Source organism: Coloeus monedula, assembly GCF_965178545.1.
Source record: "Coloeus monedula genome assembly, chromosome: 14".
Taxonomy (NCBI): domain Eukaryota; kingdom Metazoa; phylum Chordata; class Aves; order Passeriformes; family Corvidae; genus Coloeus; species Coloeus monedula.
Window position 1 is genome coordinate 1,317,888 of NC_138794.1, and position 18,315 is coordinate 1,336,202.

Consider the following 18,315-nt stretch of genomic DNA (forward strand, 5'->3'; position numbering starts at 1 on the left):
AAACCTCCTCCTGGAGGTGCTCCAGCCAGGCTCTTGGCTGAGGAACCCGCTCACCTTCACTCCAGGCTGTCAGCGACGCAAAGGTGCTCGCACCCACTTGCAGCAGCTTTTCCTTTAACACTCAGCTGTCTAAAACATCAATAAAACAGTACCTTTGGTCACTGAATTGACTTTCAGAGTGTGTTTCTTACAACAAAAATGGTTATGGACACCACTGTGTAGTTGTGCTTTCACAGCCACATCCCTGCACGGGATTTTGCTCAGTACAGGCTGCAGGCACCAGGACAGAAGGAAACTCCTGGGAGTTCCCTTCCCAAATGCTGCATCCCCAGCAGAGGCACTGCCAGGGAGAGTCCCTCATGCTTCCATGAGCACCCTGGGTTAGGCAGTGACCCCCACAACTCTCCCAGCTGCAGCACAGCAGCCCCTCTTCATCTGGCAGGGTGTGTACAAAGCATCACAAACAGCCATTTTTGCTGGCCATGTTTTTATTTGTTTTTAGTTTTAAACAGGGGAGCCAATGATACATCCAGTATTTCAAAAAATCAGAAGGTAAAACAAATTTTCAAAAGACCGAGATGCTACATGCTATATTTAACCTAATTTTATTCATGCTTGCTTTTGAGGGGGGTTGGGAGTGGGACAGGAATCATTCAGTAAAAACATACAGTAAAAACAAAATGTCTCACCATATAGAACTTTAACCTACAGTAATGTTGTACCTTAATTATTTCCATGCACACAACTAACATTACAAAATTTTTAAAAAATGAACACAATTAAGACTTCTAGGAGCATTTGATAATAAAGCAATTCCTAATTTCTTTTGTAGAGATCAAGCACCTCCAATTACAAATTCCTATACACAGTGAGTGCTTTACTTGAAATGAAAACTAAAAAATAAAAGTAAAAATGTATTGGATAGCCTCAGAATAAGCTGATGTTAATATATATCCAGCTATGTAGGCAATAAAACCATAGTGCTAAACAAAAACTTGTATCTGAAAAGTAACTCAAAAATTGACTTTCTATAATTACAGAAATATAATTATTTGCTAAAATAAATAAAAGTGCTGCATATTAACACTTCACTATAAAGAATGCATACCAGAACATTTATAAATATTGAATGATTTTCAACAGGAATAGCTACTACAATAATGCTGGCTAAATAGAAGTGCATAATGAGAAGCACTATGGGTGGTTAATGTTTTGCCACATACTGCTGTTACCTTGAGGTAGATAACACATGCGTACCAAATTCTGCATTCATTTCAGTTGCTGCTGGTATCATGTGTCTAAGAAATGTGTACAGTATGAAAAACTCTAAAATACGCATGAATGAAAAAAATGTTTTGGGAAAAATAGATATTCTCATGCAATTATGTACAGTCTCACTGTGTAAATTTCAAGGCAAGGTTCTTTTTCTGCAAAACATGGACACTGTTTTACTGAGAGAATGTTTTTTTACTTGGTTTAGTGCATTTTTTTGTTACCTCCTGCATTTTGCATTATTTTGCTCTATTCTTTAATTTTGTGTGCAAACGACATGCCAGTTTAAAAACAAAACTAACTCATGTATAGAAAGTAATTCTGGATTGTAAAAACAATGGTAAACAGAAAACTAATGAAATCCATACCAAAATTACACCATCTGATTCAAGTAAAAAAATTACTTACACTAGTAATAAAAAAAGACAAACACATCTCATGAATATAAAAGAAATGTCTGCTGAGTGTTTTAGTTTAGATGTTTCAGAATGCTGCTGTAGGTTTTGTGGGGAATCTGGGGAGATGATTTCATAGCAGAAGGCGTTAGTGTGGCCTGGATTGACTTCAGAGGCGAACCAACAGGGCTGTGGAACTGAGGAATACCTATGGCCTCAAGCTGCTTGTTGAAGAGGAGCTCTCCACTGTTACTGAGAAAGCTCTCTTCTCTTTCCTTCTCCCCAAGCTTCCCCTCTTCTACTGGCTCAGGTTCTAGCATTTCAGCATCTTCTTTCTTACTAAAAAATTTGTCCAAGTAACTGGTGTAAGTATTTTCTTTTTCAACTTGTTCATCTTTCCTTACTTCGCAACAGAACTGGTCTATGAGGAAGCACCCCTCCCCACCACTGACAAACTGACTGTCCCAAGAAGTTTGGTACAGAGCTTCTAACTGTGCCAAATTGGCCATTCCTTTCTCCTGCTTCTCTCTGCTTACCGACTTTGATATTATTCCTTTCAACTCTATCTGAGACACTGAACTATTCAAGTCATTTAATTTATCAACATCAGTAGACTCATGTTGTAAACTAAGCTGGATGGTTTCTGCTATGAAAGAATCAAAGTCAAACCCCTGATTCTTCTCCCTTTCTTTTTCAACAAGTTGCTGTGATGCTTCCTCAAGCGCTATCTGAGCTTTCACCAACCCATTCTTTTCACATTTAGACTTGCCTTTCTTGTCAGACTTTTCTTTGCTTTGTTCCTTCCAGTTTGACAGATCTATAATAAGCTTGGGCTCATAGTAATGGTTAACCTCACTGTCTCGCCAAACTAAATTATCTAGGTATGAAGATGACCTCATTTTGTAATTGCAAGTGTGACTACATTCCAGATCACAATACTTGTTTTCGTGGTGATCTGAGTACTGCCAGCAAGGCTCAGTAGAGAAGTGGGTGTCAAAGGCAGGATCCTCCAGGTACTTTTCACGATCTCCATCCAAATATTTGCGAGGATCTACTTGCACTTCTTCTTCATCAGTAACATCAGAAAGAGCCCTTGGATCACGCTGAACTTCATCAGCTTCATAGTTATTATGAATAGGCCAGTCATGGTCTGAGAACTGACTTTCATGGAATCTGTAAAACAATTTCCTAAGTGTTAGCAGCTAAAAAGTCTTCTAGCTCCCAAGACAGAGACAGTTAAACTTAGAAATTCCCTTACAAAATAATAACAATTCAACACAAAGTTTTTCCTTAATCCAACTGGGTACCTCTTCCAGGTTTTTAATTTAATCCGGCATAAAACAACTGAATTACATACAATAGCTCATTTCATTTACAGAAATCTTTCTAAAGTGTCTAAAGTACTTTCTAAAGTAAGATGGCTACTGTGAAATATCTTTAATATAACATGCACTAAGCATTAGACAAGACAATCATAATTAAAACTCCCTTTAAACATAGTTTATTTTTAGAGAAATATTTTGGGGAAGAAAAAAAGAATGGAAATATTAACTTTAGATTCTGGAGTCCTGAGTGCAGCTCAGGAATCCATCAGCATATCCAAGTCTTGTCTAATGGATTATAAATCCAGTGACAATGCTGTAAGGGAAAATTTTATTTTCAGGTCCACTCAAGAAGAAGAAACAAGCAGAAAAGGAAATAATGCCCATAAAGCAATGCCACTTCAAGCACAAAGCCATCCAGTTATGTTACCACAGTAAGTGATAAATTTACCTTTCCCAATTATAAATATGGCTGTGACTTTCATCCATTAGCAGAATATCATCAACCTCATCTTCAATGTGAAAAGGATGACTTGAAATAGGCTCATCCGTTGGAAAGGAATAGATGCTCATGTAAGGATGGGACAAAGCTTCTTCTGCTGTCAATCGATCCATGGGACTAAATGTCAAAATTTGCTCCAGAAAGTCCAGTGCTGTAGAGAAAAAACTACCATTAAATGGGAAATTTCAGACATTTAGAACTTAATATTAAGGTGAGTGCTTTGCTCTAGAGCCCTGCAGTTGTTTCAAAGTAGCTGCGTGTGAAGAATCAGCTCCTGACAGTACAGTGCCAAATACGCATCCATTAGCCATCAGAAAGAGAGGGGAGCAGAGGTCAAATCTAAGATCAACCATAATTAAACTTAAAGCATGAAAAAACAGCAAGAGACAGAAAGCTTCAAGCTGCATCAGTATCCACCAATGGCTACCAGGAAACACTGCTGCTGCTTTGGCTGGGGAACTGTCTTTTAAAAACATTTGAAAGACAGTCCTATACTGACTCCATTCCAATGTTTCCTTGCATTTAAAAGGCCAGTGTCCCGAACCAGAGCAATTCCAGTGCAAAGAGGTCCAGCAGAGATTCACAGTTCTACTCTAAAGATGACCAAGCAGCCAGCATGGAAGTAATTTTATTACAGCAGAAGACAATCCTTCTTCAGTGAACACAGATTCTTCTAACTGAAACTTGCTTTTAACTATCACACACCTGCACCTCAAAGTTGCACACTATCTGATTATTTTGAAACATCAAAACAAGGGGTTTTCTTAATTACTTACCTTCAGGACTGATGCCTGGAAGCAACTGAGTTAAAGGTTTGTGTGGCTCAGTCATATCGTTTCTAATGTAAACTGGAATTACATTGAGAAGCTCCTGACGGTCCTCCTCATGTACAACAGGAATTGATTCTAGAATCAACTGCATCTGTTCAAGTTCATGTGCACCTAAGCAGCAAGAGAAAAGACAAGCTGCCATTTCAACTTACAACATTTCTGATCCCTGTATAGGAAAGGCACATCAAAATTTTGTGCTCTGAGCAGCTATTTCCAGGAAAAGATTATAATCTCCTGCAACAGAGGAAAGGCTGAAGCTTTGAATTTAAATGATAATAAATCTCAAGAGCTCTCAAGAAATGCTGTGGCATATGAAGAATTACAGAGCTGCTACTCACAGATAAAGAGACCTAACCTTAAGCTTTTGTAAGGGTGTTTTCACCATGGATGAGGTACTCTACAGCAATATCCTTTTTGTTATATGCTATATACTGCAATCCTCCCCTTTCAACTGATCCACCTAAATTAATCTAGTATTTGACCTCACTTTGAATTATATGTCCCTTATTAATAAAAACAGTAGTGGTTTTGCTCAGAAAGATGTCTTACAGGCAATAACCACTTGTATTAATATTCTACTCTGAAATCCTGCATTAACTGCAAGACAAAAATCACCTGTCAGTTACACAGAACGATATCCTTTTTAAATAAAGAACTGTATTACAATTAAAATTATAGTACTCTTTTAGCACTACCTGAAGTTTCCCTGGGTAAGAACAATAAGGGCCTATACAGCAGGTCAATTCTGAATAATGAACAGCATCTATATTCAGTACTGGAGTACCCAGAAATACAGCGTGTCAACTTCAGCTTGTTGTTCAGCTCCAAGAAGGATGTAGGACCCTAGAGATTCAACAAGCAGATGAAACTATGTAGGATTAATTGCATGCCAGCATTTCCTTCCTTCACCAAGCAGCTCTGGGCAATCACAAGCCACGCTGATGTATGTGACATTAAGTATAAAAATAAATGGGGCCAGCAAGAGATTGGACCATCTCCAAACCTCCACACTCTTGGTTCACTTCAGCGCCTGCACTGGACATCCTACCACACACCTGCAAGGTGACTAGAAAAGCTGAGCCAAAGTCACTGCAGAAAATGACAGATCTTCTGTGTTCCCCAAATGAATCAGTACTGCCTCGTGTTAACTTCTCTACTGGACTGAAAGAGCTGTTTTGTTCTACTTCAGACTACAACAAATTACTTAATATGATCTATCAGATGTTATGTTGCTTGTAATTTGCTGGAAAAACATTCTACTCTGTAATTAGTACCATCCTAAAAATTAATCATCTTGCTTTTCACTATCAGCAAAATAACCATTCCAAAATATTCATTTAGAACAAAGTAGTAGAAAAGTTGTTTGGAAAAGCTGCTGAATTCCTCTGCCTCAACCTCCCCTCCCTCACTTATCCCAGGTATTCTGCAATATTAATCTGCATTCCTCCTTCCCATTCTCATCAGCTTTCTGAACAGTGATTCCTAAGGGATGGTTCAGAAGTAGACAGAAAGGTGCAATTAACCAAATCAAGCCCTCCGAACAACTCTGCAAAAGATCTTTATTCAGAATCTCAGGGCAGAATAACTGACATATCTCCAACCATCTTCCCTTTCCAAATGCATGATGTTAAGAAATCCACTTTTCTTCAGATTAGAAAACCACTGCAGTGCTAAATTTTCAGAGGGGCACATCCGTATTTAAAATATTTTTTAAGTATCTACACAATGCAATTAAGGCATATAAAAAAGTCTACAAATTTAGGATTTTGGTTACAAAGACCAAGTTTTTTAACAGAATTCTAACTCTCTGCACAGCTACTGGGCCAATAAAAATTTGTGACAAATACCAATGCTACTCAAAGAAAAAAAGGCCAAAATGCTGGCAAGTTGTGATCAATCTATGCTGAATGATGAAGTCTGCCAACTTTCTCCCACTATGTCACTATTTGCCAGCAGAAGTTCTCGATGCAATGGGAACCTAATAAATCTTGTATCAGCCAAGCATTTAATACTCTGGGGACATTACTGCAGCAGTTAGTAACTCAGAGTGAAAAACTCACTGCAAGTTAAGAGAAGCCTCTGCACATATTAATCACTGATTTATACCAAATAGTGCTTCCAAGTGACAGTTCTCCATTAACAGTACTTAATGGGAGGAAGCTCTCAATTCCATTGCCTTTTCATGCAAAGCTAAGAATTACTGCAGAGATGTGCTTTCAGTCCACATGTGTCTAAAGGAATGTGAACTCTGAAATGCAAGCTTAGCTCTTAGAGGTTTTATCTGTATTACTCCTATAATTCAGGCCAACAGGAGCAAATCCAAGAGCGAGCCTGAATGAGACAGCTGCTGCTGAGGCCCCAGGGTGCACAAAAATAAGCACTTCAGAGGTACTTCAGTAGTTTACTCATCTGCTCCCATAGACCGAGTGCTTGTCAGCAGGTGGTGATCTCCTACGGTGCAAATGACTATTTCACTTTATCTAAAATGCTCTAGTTTGTACTCTGAGCTAGGTCAGCAACATGGTACAAGATGGCCATCAAGAGATTTGCTCCAAAAATTCGCTCCTGATCCTAACCAAAGCTCTAATATAGACGTGCCCAATGAGACCAGAGCATTGCTTCCTATCTTACCTGAAACAGTAGAAGGTTGCACACTTCCTTGCTGTAATGCACTAAATTTTACACTTTTAAATACTAAGTCTATACCCCTGGGGCTTCATAATTTAAAATACAGAGAAGCAGGAAGCGATTAGGTTGACTACATTAAAAATAATCTTTATGCATATGATACTTAGGGTACTGATAATCTTCAAATATTCCCTGGATACACCAATTCACATGTGTATCAGAACACTTCTTGGGCAATCAATAAATTTAACTCAACATAATTACAGACAGATTTACCACATGTGACTTCTACATTAAATTGTGATATTTATCTAAATACACACCAATACAAGTAACAAAATTGAAATGTCTTCTGCTTTACAAATACATTAATTTATAGTTTATATAAATGCATAATAATATAGCATATCCTGATCATCAATGACTATTGATGTTAGCCATGAGAACCAATCTTTGCTGAGGAAGATAATTAAGCAAAACCACTCCTTTTATGAATATACACACTGATTTTATTCTACCCACCTGCAAAGAGGGTTTTCCCAGTCAGCATTTCAGCAAAGATGCAACCTGCAGCCCACATGTCAATGGCTTTAGTGTAGTTGTTAGGAGAAAGCAAAAGCCGGGGCGATCTGTACCATTTAGTAACCAATCCTTCAGAAAGATGGCCCTAATGAAATTAATTTTAAAAATTAATTAGATTTTTAAGACTTGCTTTTTTAAAATTGTTTCTTATTTTTTAATGCACCACTAACAAGAATTTTTGGTCTCAAGATCCCAGGGATTATACTGTGTGCATTCTACAAACACAAACCTTCTTTCTATCTTTACAAATATCTCTGTGAGTGAATAGTAACCATATAGAAATATGACACCATTTATTAGTCAAATGAGGTACTGCAGCAAAGCTTTCTTATTCCCAGATGCCAAATAAATGCAGAGATGATACTGAACTCTCTTGTGAAACATCTAGACCAGAAGGACTCTGAACCAATCCCCCAAAGTAGCCACACTTGCACTATGAATGCACTACTTACAATCTTATCTAAGGCTTCTATAATTATATCACTAAATGTTGCTCTTAATCTCAGGTTCTGTCTTCACTGTTAAAACCTCTGCTTTTCTGAACCCATCTAGTAAAAAACAATTATCTTATGCTTGCAGTAGTCCTATCTAGTAGTCCAAACCATGCTAAGCAGGCTTTCCACAGCCTATCTACCTGTGCAAAAGGGAGAAAGACACTATTTTGAGAAGGCACAGTTACCAGTGTGTCACTTAGATATTCCCACTCTCTGCATACCTTGTGGGAATAATGAGGATCCATGATTCGTGCAAGACCAAAGTCACCAATCTTCAGCACCAAGTCTTCAGTATTAATGAAAAGATTGGCTGGTTTGAGATCTCTATGCAGAACATTTGCAGAGTGAATATACTTGAGCCCACGTAGCAGCTGGTACATGAAAAGTCTGGCATGATCTTCCAGTAAAGGGCCTTGCTCTAGCAAATTAGCCAGATCTGTCTCCATGTATTCCTGGACAATGTAAACACAGTTCAATTCTGTCAGGGAGCCCACGTCATCTGTTAACTGGCTTCCACTGGGACCAAGAATTTCAAATACTTTGACAATGTTATCGTGGTCAAGTCTTCTAATAATTTTGATCTCACGTAGAGCATGTTTAACACTCTGGGGATCTGTAAGGACAATTTTCTTGACAGCTACTCTTTTGTCACAGTCATTATCGACAGCAGAAAAAACTAAGCCGTTTCCACCACAGCCCAGTGGTTTTAAGTCCATATACCGAGAGCCCAGATCAAAACCATGAATGTTCATGAGACTTTCAAATTTTTCCGCCATTTTAAAATTCTTTACGTTTTTCCTCAAACTACTAAGCTTCTGTAAACACACGGAGACACTTCCACTGGTATCTGAAGGAAAGGTCTTAGAGAAAGGGAGAAGAAACACTTGGCTTTGACTGCAAGATGGTTTCTTGACACTCTCATTTCATTATGAGCCAGCCAGGCCTGTTGTGTCCCCTTGAATTTAGAGCCTGTAAGCTCTAGAACTCAAACCGAGCATAAGATAGAAAGATTGCAGCATTCATAGTTCAAGAAAGGTGCAGCATTTCTGCAGACATTAAAGAAAATACTCACAAGAAACTCAAACGGAATGAAATGACATACTATGCACTCAGCTCTACTGTGCTAAACTGGTTAACATTTAACAAAAATGTGAATAAATATGCACATAATAGGCTTCTATTAACATCCTCCTCCTCACAGTGCAGATACATTCAGTGTTGGACTGGTCCTGAGCAGCGTCATTCTATGGTGCTGGTAAGCACTATTTTTTTTCCTTCTTCCTCCTTTTTCTCTTCTTTGTTTACAGTCTAGTTAAATGGGAAACTGGCAGCTCTTGATTTACAAAAGATGCCTTCTGTTAATGATCAGGTGGCTCCAGCTCACCACAATCACAGTCAAAGCTACCATCCATTTTACTCCGTGGCAACCTGAAAAGCAGAGAAAAATACATCAGTACCCCAGCACATACAAAAGTCTTCCTCCTCCCCCAACTCACTGATTTGTCCTTATCCAAATAAGTTGGAAACACAACTTATTTACTGTCCAGTTACAAAAATAATAAACCATCAAAAAAGCTAAACCAATTAGAAATTGTATGTACTTTTCACACTCGTAGAGGAAAACTGGCAATAATGACCAACCACCATTTCCAAACGTATATTGTGAACATTTTGGATGTAATCTATTGAAAATATATAGCACACAATGAACAATCCTCCTGAGTCTTAATAAAGGGATTAACAAAGCAAACTTGGTAATTCTCCAAGAGAGCTGTTAAGAGACAAGCCAGAAGCAACAGTATCCTTAGCATCTGTCAGCAAAATTTGGAGTAATCCTTTTCACTAAACTTTTATTCAAAAACTAAATCAGGTTTAACTATTTCACCATAATAAGAGGTTACTAGGTACTGGTCACAAGAAAAGGGTAAAGCTTGTACACTCCCAGTATTTACTGCATATACAGCACACATCCAATGCCACTTATAAAGCTTAAATCCTTGTGATTTTGGATAAAATTTACCAACATCTCAAATAATACCTTTGCCTCTATAGACTCATTGTTACAGGAATCACAGGGGTAATTCATACATATCAAATATTATTACTTTATCAATTATTTCTACACTTATCCAATCTAGACTACAGAGAAAAAGCAGCAAGTACATTTTACAGAGTAACTGATATGTTCTACAACCATTTTCCCTAACATATGGGCTCTTTCAGACACCATTTATTTTTTATTAGTGTAATGAATTCACCTACTATTTATGAAAAACCAAACTGGCAATTTTCTCAGTAAGTTCCCGTCAGCAACAGCAGAATGCAGTCATAAAGACCACATGGTGCATTTTTTTGTACAACATCCTCACTTTTAAAAGCTCAAAAACACCACAAAGGGAAGAGTCAGAGGTGTACACTACACAGTGTGGTAAGCTTTGGGCAGTTCCATTACAAGTCACTGGCATGATCTTCCCCAACATGTATAGGTCACATGAAACCACTACGTTGCCTTCTGTTCAGCCTCAGATTAACACACTTCAGCTCTTCCCTCAGCTCTCTACCTAAATGTAAATGTCTTCACACTATCCCAACACTTCAGAATTAATTGAATGAATGTTTTCCTTTAGAACAGTGCTAGCATTTCAGTGGGACAACTGGGAGCAGGCAAAACAAGTCTCCTCACTCCTAACAGAGCAGCTGACAAGTTATTAACATATTTTAAATAATGGCCTCAATTCACTGAAGTAATCAGAATTGTACAGAGAAAAAGAAAAAAAAAAGGAAGAAAAGGCACACTGGCAAACAGAAACAAGACTGTTTCAACATATTTAAATATTACCCTTCCTTAGGCTCAAGCCTGACTGTCCCCAAGACACAGCCCCAACACCCTCCTGCCACACACCACCTGCCTCCAGGTATGTGGACAGAGCATGACAAACACAGGGAAGAAGGAAACACATGATATCCTCTGCTCAGTTTTTATTTTTAAATAAAGATCACTAAATGCAGTATTTTTGAACTGAAAAGCACTGAGCTGCCCTCTACTGATGCGGTACACCCTGCCAGAAGGGTGATCTTCAGAGCTGTCTCTACTCAGCACATGGGACTTAAGATTGCCTTAAGATTCCTTTCTTTGTACATTGGCAAGAATCCTAATTTTTAACAGTGTTTTACAAGGGTTATTATAGCCTCAGCATAAACACAGTGAGGTAACACTACTACTTTTCCTCAAACTACCTTGAATTTTTACCAGTATTAAGACATTAGAGTAAGGACCCCTTTTAAACAGCCATGAATTTACTAAAAGAACAAAAGTAAAATTTATCCTAAAGAGGACAGCATCAGCAACTACCCAACTCCGTTCACAATTATAAAACCCAGAAGTCTAGCCTCTTGATTTCAACATTTTTAAACTCGAAACTATTTTCTCACTCACACGCACTACTTTCAGGTTATCTTGTTCTGAGCTGCTGCCTGTAAAAGCGTTTACATCACCCCATTCACCTTTCATTCCAACACCGCCCCAGTTGTTATGGAAATTAGTTTTTGTACCAATACTACAAATTTCACGTTAACTCGAGGTCCAAGGCCTCTGTTCAATTACCCTGCAATAAGCTGTATTTTACATCCTTGGGACCATCTACAACCAGTTGTATTCTGCCTCATAATTAGGCTTATTGTTTCACACTGCTGATGCCTTCAACAGGCAGCAATACTGAAACTGTTTGCACCAGCTGTGTGACACATCTGGAACCTCTCTTTTAGCTAGTTCCATTAAACAGCCCAGGAACAGATTCAAAACGATGCCCATCAGCAGCAAAGATTAAGATCTACCATCTCTCTGCCATTAACTCAGATCTTACCCCCTACTGCCATGACTGAATGCAGCAATGAAAGGACTGCTTCAGGGAGAAAGGGAGCTATTGCCCACTTGCTTCCTGTAGTAGGAGTCCTAAAATTTTCATTCTGTATCTCTGAAATGATGCATTTTTTTTAAACACCAGTTTACACTTATCCTTTCTCTAGGTGACCACTAATTACAATGTTTTCAGAGAGCATGCAATGAGCTCCACAATCAGAGTGATTTAGCTAAGAACACAAATGCTGACAACATAAGCAACCAACCCACTGCAGCCTTCATTTGACCTGATCCTGCTACAAACTTCCTATCTGTGAGCAAATTACTTAATCCCATGTTCTAGCCACTTGAATGTATAATGGACTATTGTGTAAAAAAGGGGGGGTTTATCATCCCAATTTGTGCTGAACAGGCTGTTGACGCAGGGACTGACATTTTCATCTAGGCTGTCACCTTTCCAAGACTACCAGGTTTTTCATAAGTGATACTTTTACTCCTCCTTCTTCAAACACAAAGTTTAAAGAGGGAAACACAAAGATACCGGTTTCTTATGTGGTTTATTACTGTGGTTTTAAAATGGGTCAGTTCCTGGGAGAGGGTAACAGAAGCGACCCACAGAAGGGCTTTGAAATCATCCCTAGTGATGATCATCACACTTGACCGGCTTCAGGATTGCGCAAGCAGCCCCTTCAAAACATGCTCAACTGCTGCACGTGGATTTATCACAGTTTTCAGGAAACAGGATGTACACCGAAACAGGCAGGCATGAGATGTTTACTTTATCAGAAATACAAATAAGACTAAAGATACCAGTTAATTTGATTACACTGACCATATAATGATCAAATTATTACTCACAGGAGAAAGACCAAGAATGACTAATGACACATTATACAACCTGCTAAGTACTATCCCTTTGACTAAAAAATATACGGGGTACAGAAGAACTTTTTTTTAGATCAGCCACGTTGCAGTCAGTAGGCAGAGTGAGTCATCGTCCAACTCATGAAACTGCTGCTTTCTAAAGCCTCCTACTTGCTCCCCACACTGTTTAGGGAACTCGGTGCTGGCAGTAAGCAAATGTTACTATTAGTTTATAAATCTTCTGAAGGATCTGTAAAAACACACAAGAACCCATAGCACTTTTTTGTATCGTGTTTAAAAATGGTTTGGCTCTCCCTTTAGATAATAATAATAAAAGCTCCCCAGGAACGGCCCACCATTAGCTAACCACAGCCTTCTGCACCTCTGCAGACCTGCTACCATCTGCTGTTCCGCTGAACAGGTAACCAGTCAAGAGTGAATTCAAGATAACAACCACACAAGGACTGAGCTAGAGCAAAGGGCTGAAATGAAAGTTCCCATTTTAGCTTTGGAGCACACATTTTCTGAAAGCAATTGCCAAACCAAAATGCATCTCTATTTTAAGCCACCACTTTCCGGAATTTGTTACTGGTTTATAAACACATAATGCTGTGACGACGTTATTTTTATATATACACACACATATCTATATAAAAAGCTTGCTGGCAACAGCACTGGCCATACGACAACACGCCGACCGCCGTTTCTTTTTCCACTACATAATTAACAGCCATTGTCAGGCTGATCCCAAACGGCACTGAATTAGCCAGAAAAAGAGACACATCCTACACCCGCCAAGCGAGAGCATCCTGCCTGCCTAGGCAAGGGTACCTGTTCTCCCAAATCGCAAAAACTCGGGCAGTCTCTCTTCAAGCCATTTCCGTCGGGTGCTTCAAGCTACTTATTAAGAGCATTAAGTCACTTTTCCCACAAAAGGTTCCCAGAGCCTGCGGGCGCCCGGTAGCAGGAGCGAGCGGTACCTGCACCCTATCTGCCGGCTCGGAGAACTGCGCTGAATGCAGCAGCAAAACTTCCGCAGGCGGTGGGGGCCGGGCCCCCCCGGCAAAGAACATCCTTCCTCCCGCCGCCCCCCGGCCCAGCCAGCCTCGCCCGCCCGCGCCGCTGCTCCGGCCGCCCGGGCCGAGGGACCCGCTCCCTCCGTGCCGCGGGGGGCGCAGCCCGGGCCCGGCGCCCCCGCCGCGGAGCAGCCCTACCTTCAAACGCCCTTCAGGCCGCGCCCGCCGCCCCCGGCACAGGCGGCCCCGGCCCGGCGCCGCAGCCGCCGGCAGCGCCCCCCGCGCGGCCGCCCCCGCCCGCCCGGTCAGCGCCCGCTCGCCCCCGCGGCCGCCGCAGTGCGGAGGGACCGGGCCGGGGCCGGGGCCAGGGCCGGGCCCGGGCGGAGGGAGCGGGGCGGGGCGGAACGGAACGGGCCGGGGGCGCCGCCGCCGCCGGGCGGGATGGAGGGAACAAAGCGCCTTTGTGCGGCGGGGCCGGGCCCGCGCGTGCGGCGGCCGAGACCCCCCGCGCCTCCCGCCTCCCGCACTCACGGGCCTTCCCAGGCTCATCGGGGGTGCGCTGCTCACACGGCCGAGCCCCGCGGCCCCGCCACCGGCCCTCGCCCGGCGCCCGCCCGCCTCGCCGCAGTTGCCGCTGCCGCAGCCGCCGCCATGTAACCCGGCGCGGAGGGCAGGGAGGGGCGGCGCGGCGGCGGCTCCGCCCGCCGGGGGCGGCCCCGGGCGGCCCTCGGGGACGGGGGCGGGACGGGAGCAGCGTCCTGGTGGCGGTGCGGGTACGGCCAGCCGTGCAGCCGACGCTGTCCCCGGCGGGGCCGGCCCGCGCGGCATCACCTCAGCGCTTCGCCTGTCGGCCTGAGACACGGCGCTCCCGCTGTGCCCAGCTGGCCCGAGCGGTCTCGGAGCGCGGTTGAGTCAAACACAGCACGGAAAGGCGGCAGGTGGAGCGGTGTGCACCGCAGGGAGCGCGGCCGCGGCTCTGCCCGCCCCGGTGGCCCCTGCGGCAGCCGGAGCAGCGGGAGGCCCCGCGGGGCCCAGCGCTGTCCCCGCAGCTGTCGGTGTGCGGGGCTCCAGCAGCGGCGGGCGGGGAAGCGCCTGGGTGCGCCCCGCTCAACTGGCCCGTCACTGAACGTCCCTCAAGGCAGAGAAACAAAAACAGTTGGGAGGCAACAGGCGGGCGCAGCGGAGGCAGTTCCTTTCTCCGAAGGTGACACCTCGGCTCAGATGTTCTGCGGCCGTAATGTCATGGCGGATCTAAGTGTTCTCCCCACAAGCATCTACAAATCTTTGCCGTTGCTGTCGCCTCCGGAGACCACAAAGGATTTCTCTCTTGCTATAGCATCTCCCTTAACAGAGGCACTAAGAGGCTGCTCTTCCCCAAAACCACAACTAATACAGCAAAATAAAGAAAAATAATAAACACTTTACATTTTTCCTCCGAGACTTTTATACAGCAGTCTTAAAAGGGAGAGAGAAGCGTGAGGACACCGAGCCTCTGGGTATCAGAAGAGCCTTATGCTTCTACTAACCCAGTTTCAGTACAACTGTCAAGTCAGGGTGCAGTTTCCCTACTGCAGTCCCTCATAAACCTTTTCAGTGCAGGATGACTCAAAAAGTGAGAAAACATTTAATATTCATTTTTGCTGGTTAAACAGAAGTTATTTATAGCTAGTACTAGGACAGAAGTTACATGCAATAGGGCTCTATTACTCTGCTGCCATTTGGACAGAAGCATCCAATTGACCCTTGCACTTTTAGATCATGCAACTTTATTTTTTTTAATAAACAAGTCGTATATCAACATCCAAGGACCTCCCTACTCAGCTTTCCTGAAGTTTTAAAAGTAACTTTTAAACTCTCTTCAGTTATGCAGCCAAACATTCTCTGTTTCAGTTAGTCAGATGCACTGCTAGCTCTGATACTGACCCCACCACCAGGAGAGGTGAGCTGGGCATTTGGTAGCACAGCACTGTATTAACAGCACACTCACAGAAGTCACTAACCAAACTGACACTTTATATTACAATGCTTGTTAACTGATAGGCAGCTCACCGTGCTGCCAACAGTACAGAAAAGTCAGAAACAAAGCTGCAGTCCTTCTGCCCACCCAGCAAAACAGAGCTGGAAGATTAGAGCACTGCTGCTCCAGAAGGCCTGCATTTAAACACACTCCATAAAGAAAAAAACTGCAGGAGTGCATATTTGGAAGAGGTGATGTTAGGACGGCAACCAGAGCCAAGCCACAGAGGAGTTTTTACTTGAATTAAAGAAAGAGATTTGGGGCTTAAAAAAAGGCAGGAGCAGCAGTGGTTGTATGTCTAAATCCAGAGCTATTTAGTTAATTAAGAACCCCTCCATCCATACGAAGTATTTTCATTATGAGAAACAAAAGAGCAAGCTGATCCTCAGATTCTAGAGTGCTGAAGTAAGAAAAAAATTATATTACATCCTTGAAACAGCAGCTGGAGAGCCCATAATCCATGTCCATTGGGACCATTTGCCAATATCCCCAGTGTCAATTCAGTCAGGTGGAGAAGTTGCACATCCATGGAATTTGCTCTGCAGCAGCCCAGACTGAAAAGTAGTTTAACAAACACAGAGGAGATTTGCAGTAAGCAGCAAGCTTCCTCACTTGGGTAGCACATGCTCACTCATTAATCTCTCATAGCCTAGAAGTGCCACCAGTTTCTGGGCTCTTAATTCATGGGTCATGAACTGCGTTCTCTTTTTTCCCCTCCAAATTCTTTTCTGCCATTCCAAGAGTGTAGTTTGTGGTAGGATTTAGTGAATGAGATCCTTCAGTCTTGAGGAAAATCATGCAACAAGGAAGAGCATAGTGGAGGAATGTTACTTGTCTTCAGCCTCACTATTTATAGTATTACAATACACATGATAGTTGCTCAGAATTTAGTTGTGTGTCACATGGCAATTTATAACTATTTAATCCATCAAATTGCTAATCTGTTTTCAGATTTTTAATATCCTATTGATTAGGCTATAAATTACTGTGACAATTTTTTTCCACATTTCCCACAAGAATGCAATTTCATAGCACGTAGATGATATGCTAGACGATACCAACCCGTTCTAAAACACTGGCAGAGATTAACTGTCAGTGAAACGCAGAACAAGAAAAGAACTGGATTTCAAAGGTCATAAAGACCAGCAATTAAAAAATAATTAGAACTGAAGCAATGATTCAGTTATTATATCCAAGTTCAAAAAGATCAAACAGTAAATTCCAGTGTAATATTTCAGTCCTGTGTGTGAATTGTTACTCGTGGCATAAAAGGGAACGAAGTATTTTTAAGTGTCCACACCCATTATGATTGGCAAAGGAAGAAAGATTTGGAGACGGTTTGAAAAGGTTGCCCAAGGTAACTTGGCAGCTCCAGGCTTTTGTCTCAGTTTCACTGCTTGACTTACACGTCCTCCCAGAAGAAGCAAAATGTGTCCTAGGATACATTTTTAAGGACTGACCATATTTCTTACCAAAGTCTAAGATGAATTTGCATGTGAATAGGCATGAGTGTAAAGAAAAAGTATACTTATTAAAAGGGGATGGGGAGAGGTTCAAGAAACACCCAGTTTCTGCTGTCTCCTTGGCTTATTCCTGCTATCTGTGCTCTGAGCCCTGCAGTACAATTTAGTTTTCCTGGCACAGGTCTGAAGAGTTTTTAATAGTTTGTGTCTCCTTTAACTGCTGCCTCTTCCAATCAGCCTAGTTCTCTGCAGGTGTTAAGCAAAGCCTTTACAAATCACTTGCTCTTCCAGCTTAGTTTCATAGTGCTGATGTTCAGCACAAACAGCACAGATAAATTTGAGTTTCACTGGCAACCCAATAGCTCAGGTGGCTTCATTTCCTGGGCACCTTCATTTCCTGGAAATGTCAGACTCTACCTTGCCATAATGGACACAGGGTTTTTTATTTGTTCTTTTTAACACAAACACTTTTTTCTAACAAGCACCCACTCTCTGGATTGGCAGACCTTAAAATTTTCCCAATAAATCCCAAAATATAATTCCTATCAGCATTATTATCAGATAACCACACAGAAGTTGTCATCTTAAAAACTTTCTACAAATGTCTGTGTCAAGATCCCTTTTTAGTTAAAGTCTGCTTGGTGGTTGGCAGAGCTGCCTGGGCACAGACAACATGCTATCACCTCATTTGGGCTCACTTGGATGGGCCTGACTTTGCTAGAGCAGGATTTGTACCATGTACATTCTGATCAGGAAAGAAACTATGACAGAGGACTTGGAATAAAGGACAAACCCATACCCTAAGATCTTCATTCCTGTGTGAAACAATAGACAGACTGGAAAAGAACAGACCATTAACAGAGACCAATTCAAACCAGAGGCAGCAAAGTACAAAGGGCAAATGGAGGTGGAAGAAGAAAGTCACAGAAGATGTTCAACTTTGAGGCTAGAAATAAATGGGTTATGCGGCATACTTTGGAAATTCTGTAGGACAAAAAAGTCATTAAACACTTAAAACAGAACAAGTCATTCTTCCCCCTTGGTAGATCATCAGTGATCTAGGACACAGCT

General features: G+C 41.9%; 1 protein-coding gene across 2 annotated transcripts in view; it reads right to left on the reverse strand.

Annotated features, from left to right (window-relative positions):
* Nucleotides 1–470: 470 nt before the first annotated feature.
* MAPK6 (mitogen-activated protein kinase 6) overlaps nucleotides 471–18,315 on the reverse strand; it is a 28,874-nt gene continuing 11,029 nt past the window's right edge. The window contains exons 1-6 of one of the 2 annotated variants that reach the window (XM_082290773.1): nucleotides 14,296–14,424; nucleotides 8,247–9,453; nucleotides 7,472–7,616; nucleotides 4,268–4,432; nucleotides 3,441–3,642; nucleotides 471–2,840 (exon numbers count right to left, since the gene is read on the reverse strand). In XM_082290773.1, coding sequence (XP_082146899.1) covers nucleotides 1,742–2,840; nucleotides 3,441–3,642; nucleotides 4,268–4,432; nucleotides 7,472–7,616; nucleotides 8,247–8,801 — 2,166 coding nt within the window. In that variant the 5' untranslated portion in view covers nucleotides 8,802–9,453; nucleotides 14,296–14,424 and the 3' untranslated portion in view covers nucleotides 471–1,741. Of the gene's footprint in view, nucleotides 2,841–3,440; nucleotides 3,643–4,267; nucleotides 4,433–7,471; nucleotides 7,617–8,246; nucleotides 9,454–14,295; nucleotides 14,425–18,315 lie in introns of those variants that run through there. The other variant, XM_082290772.1, reaches the window with a different exon arrangement.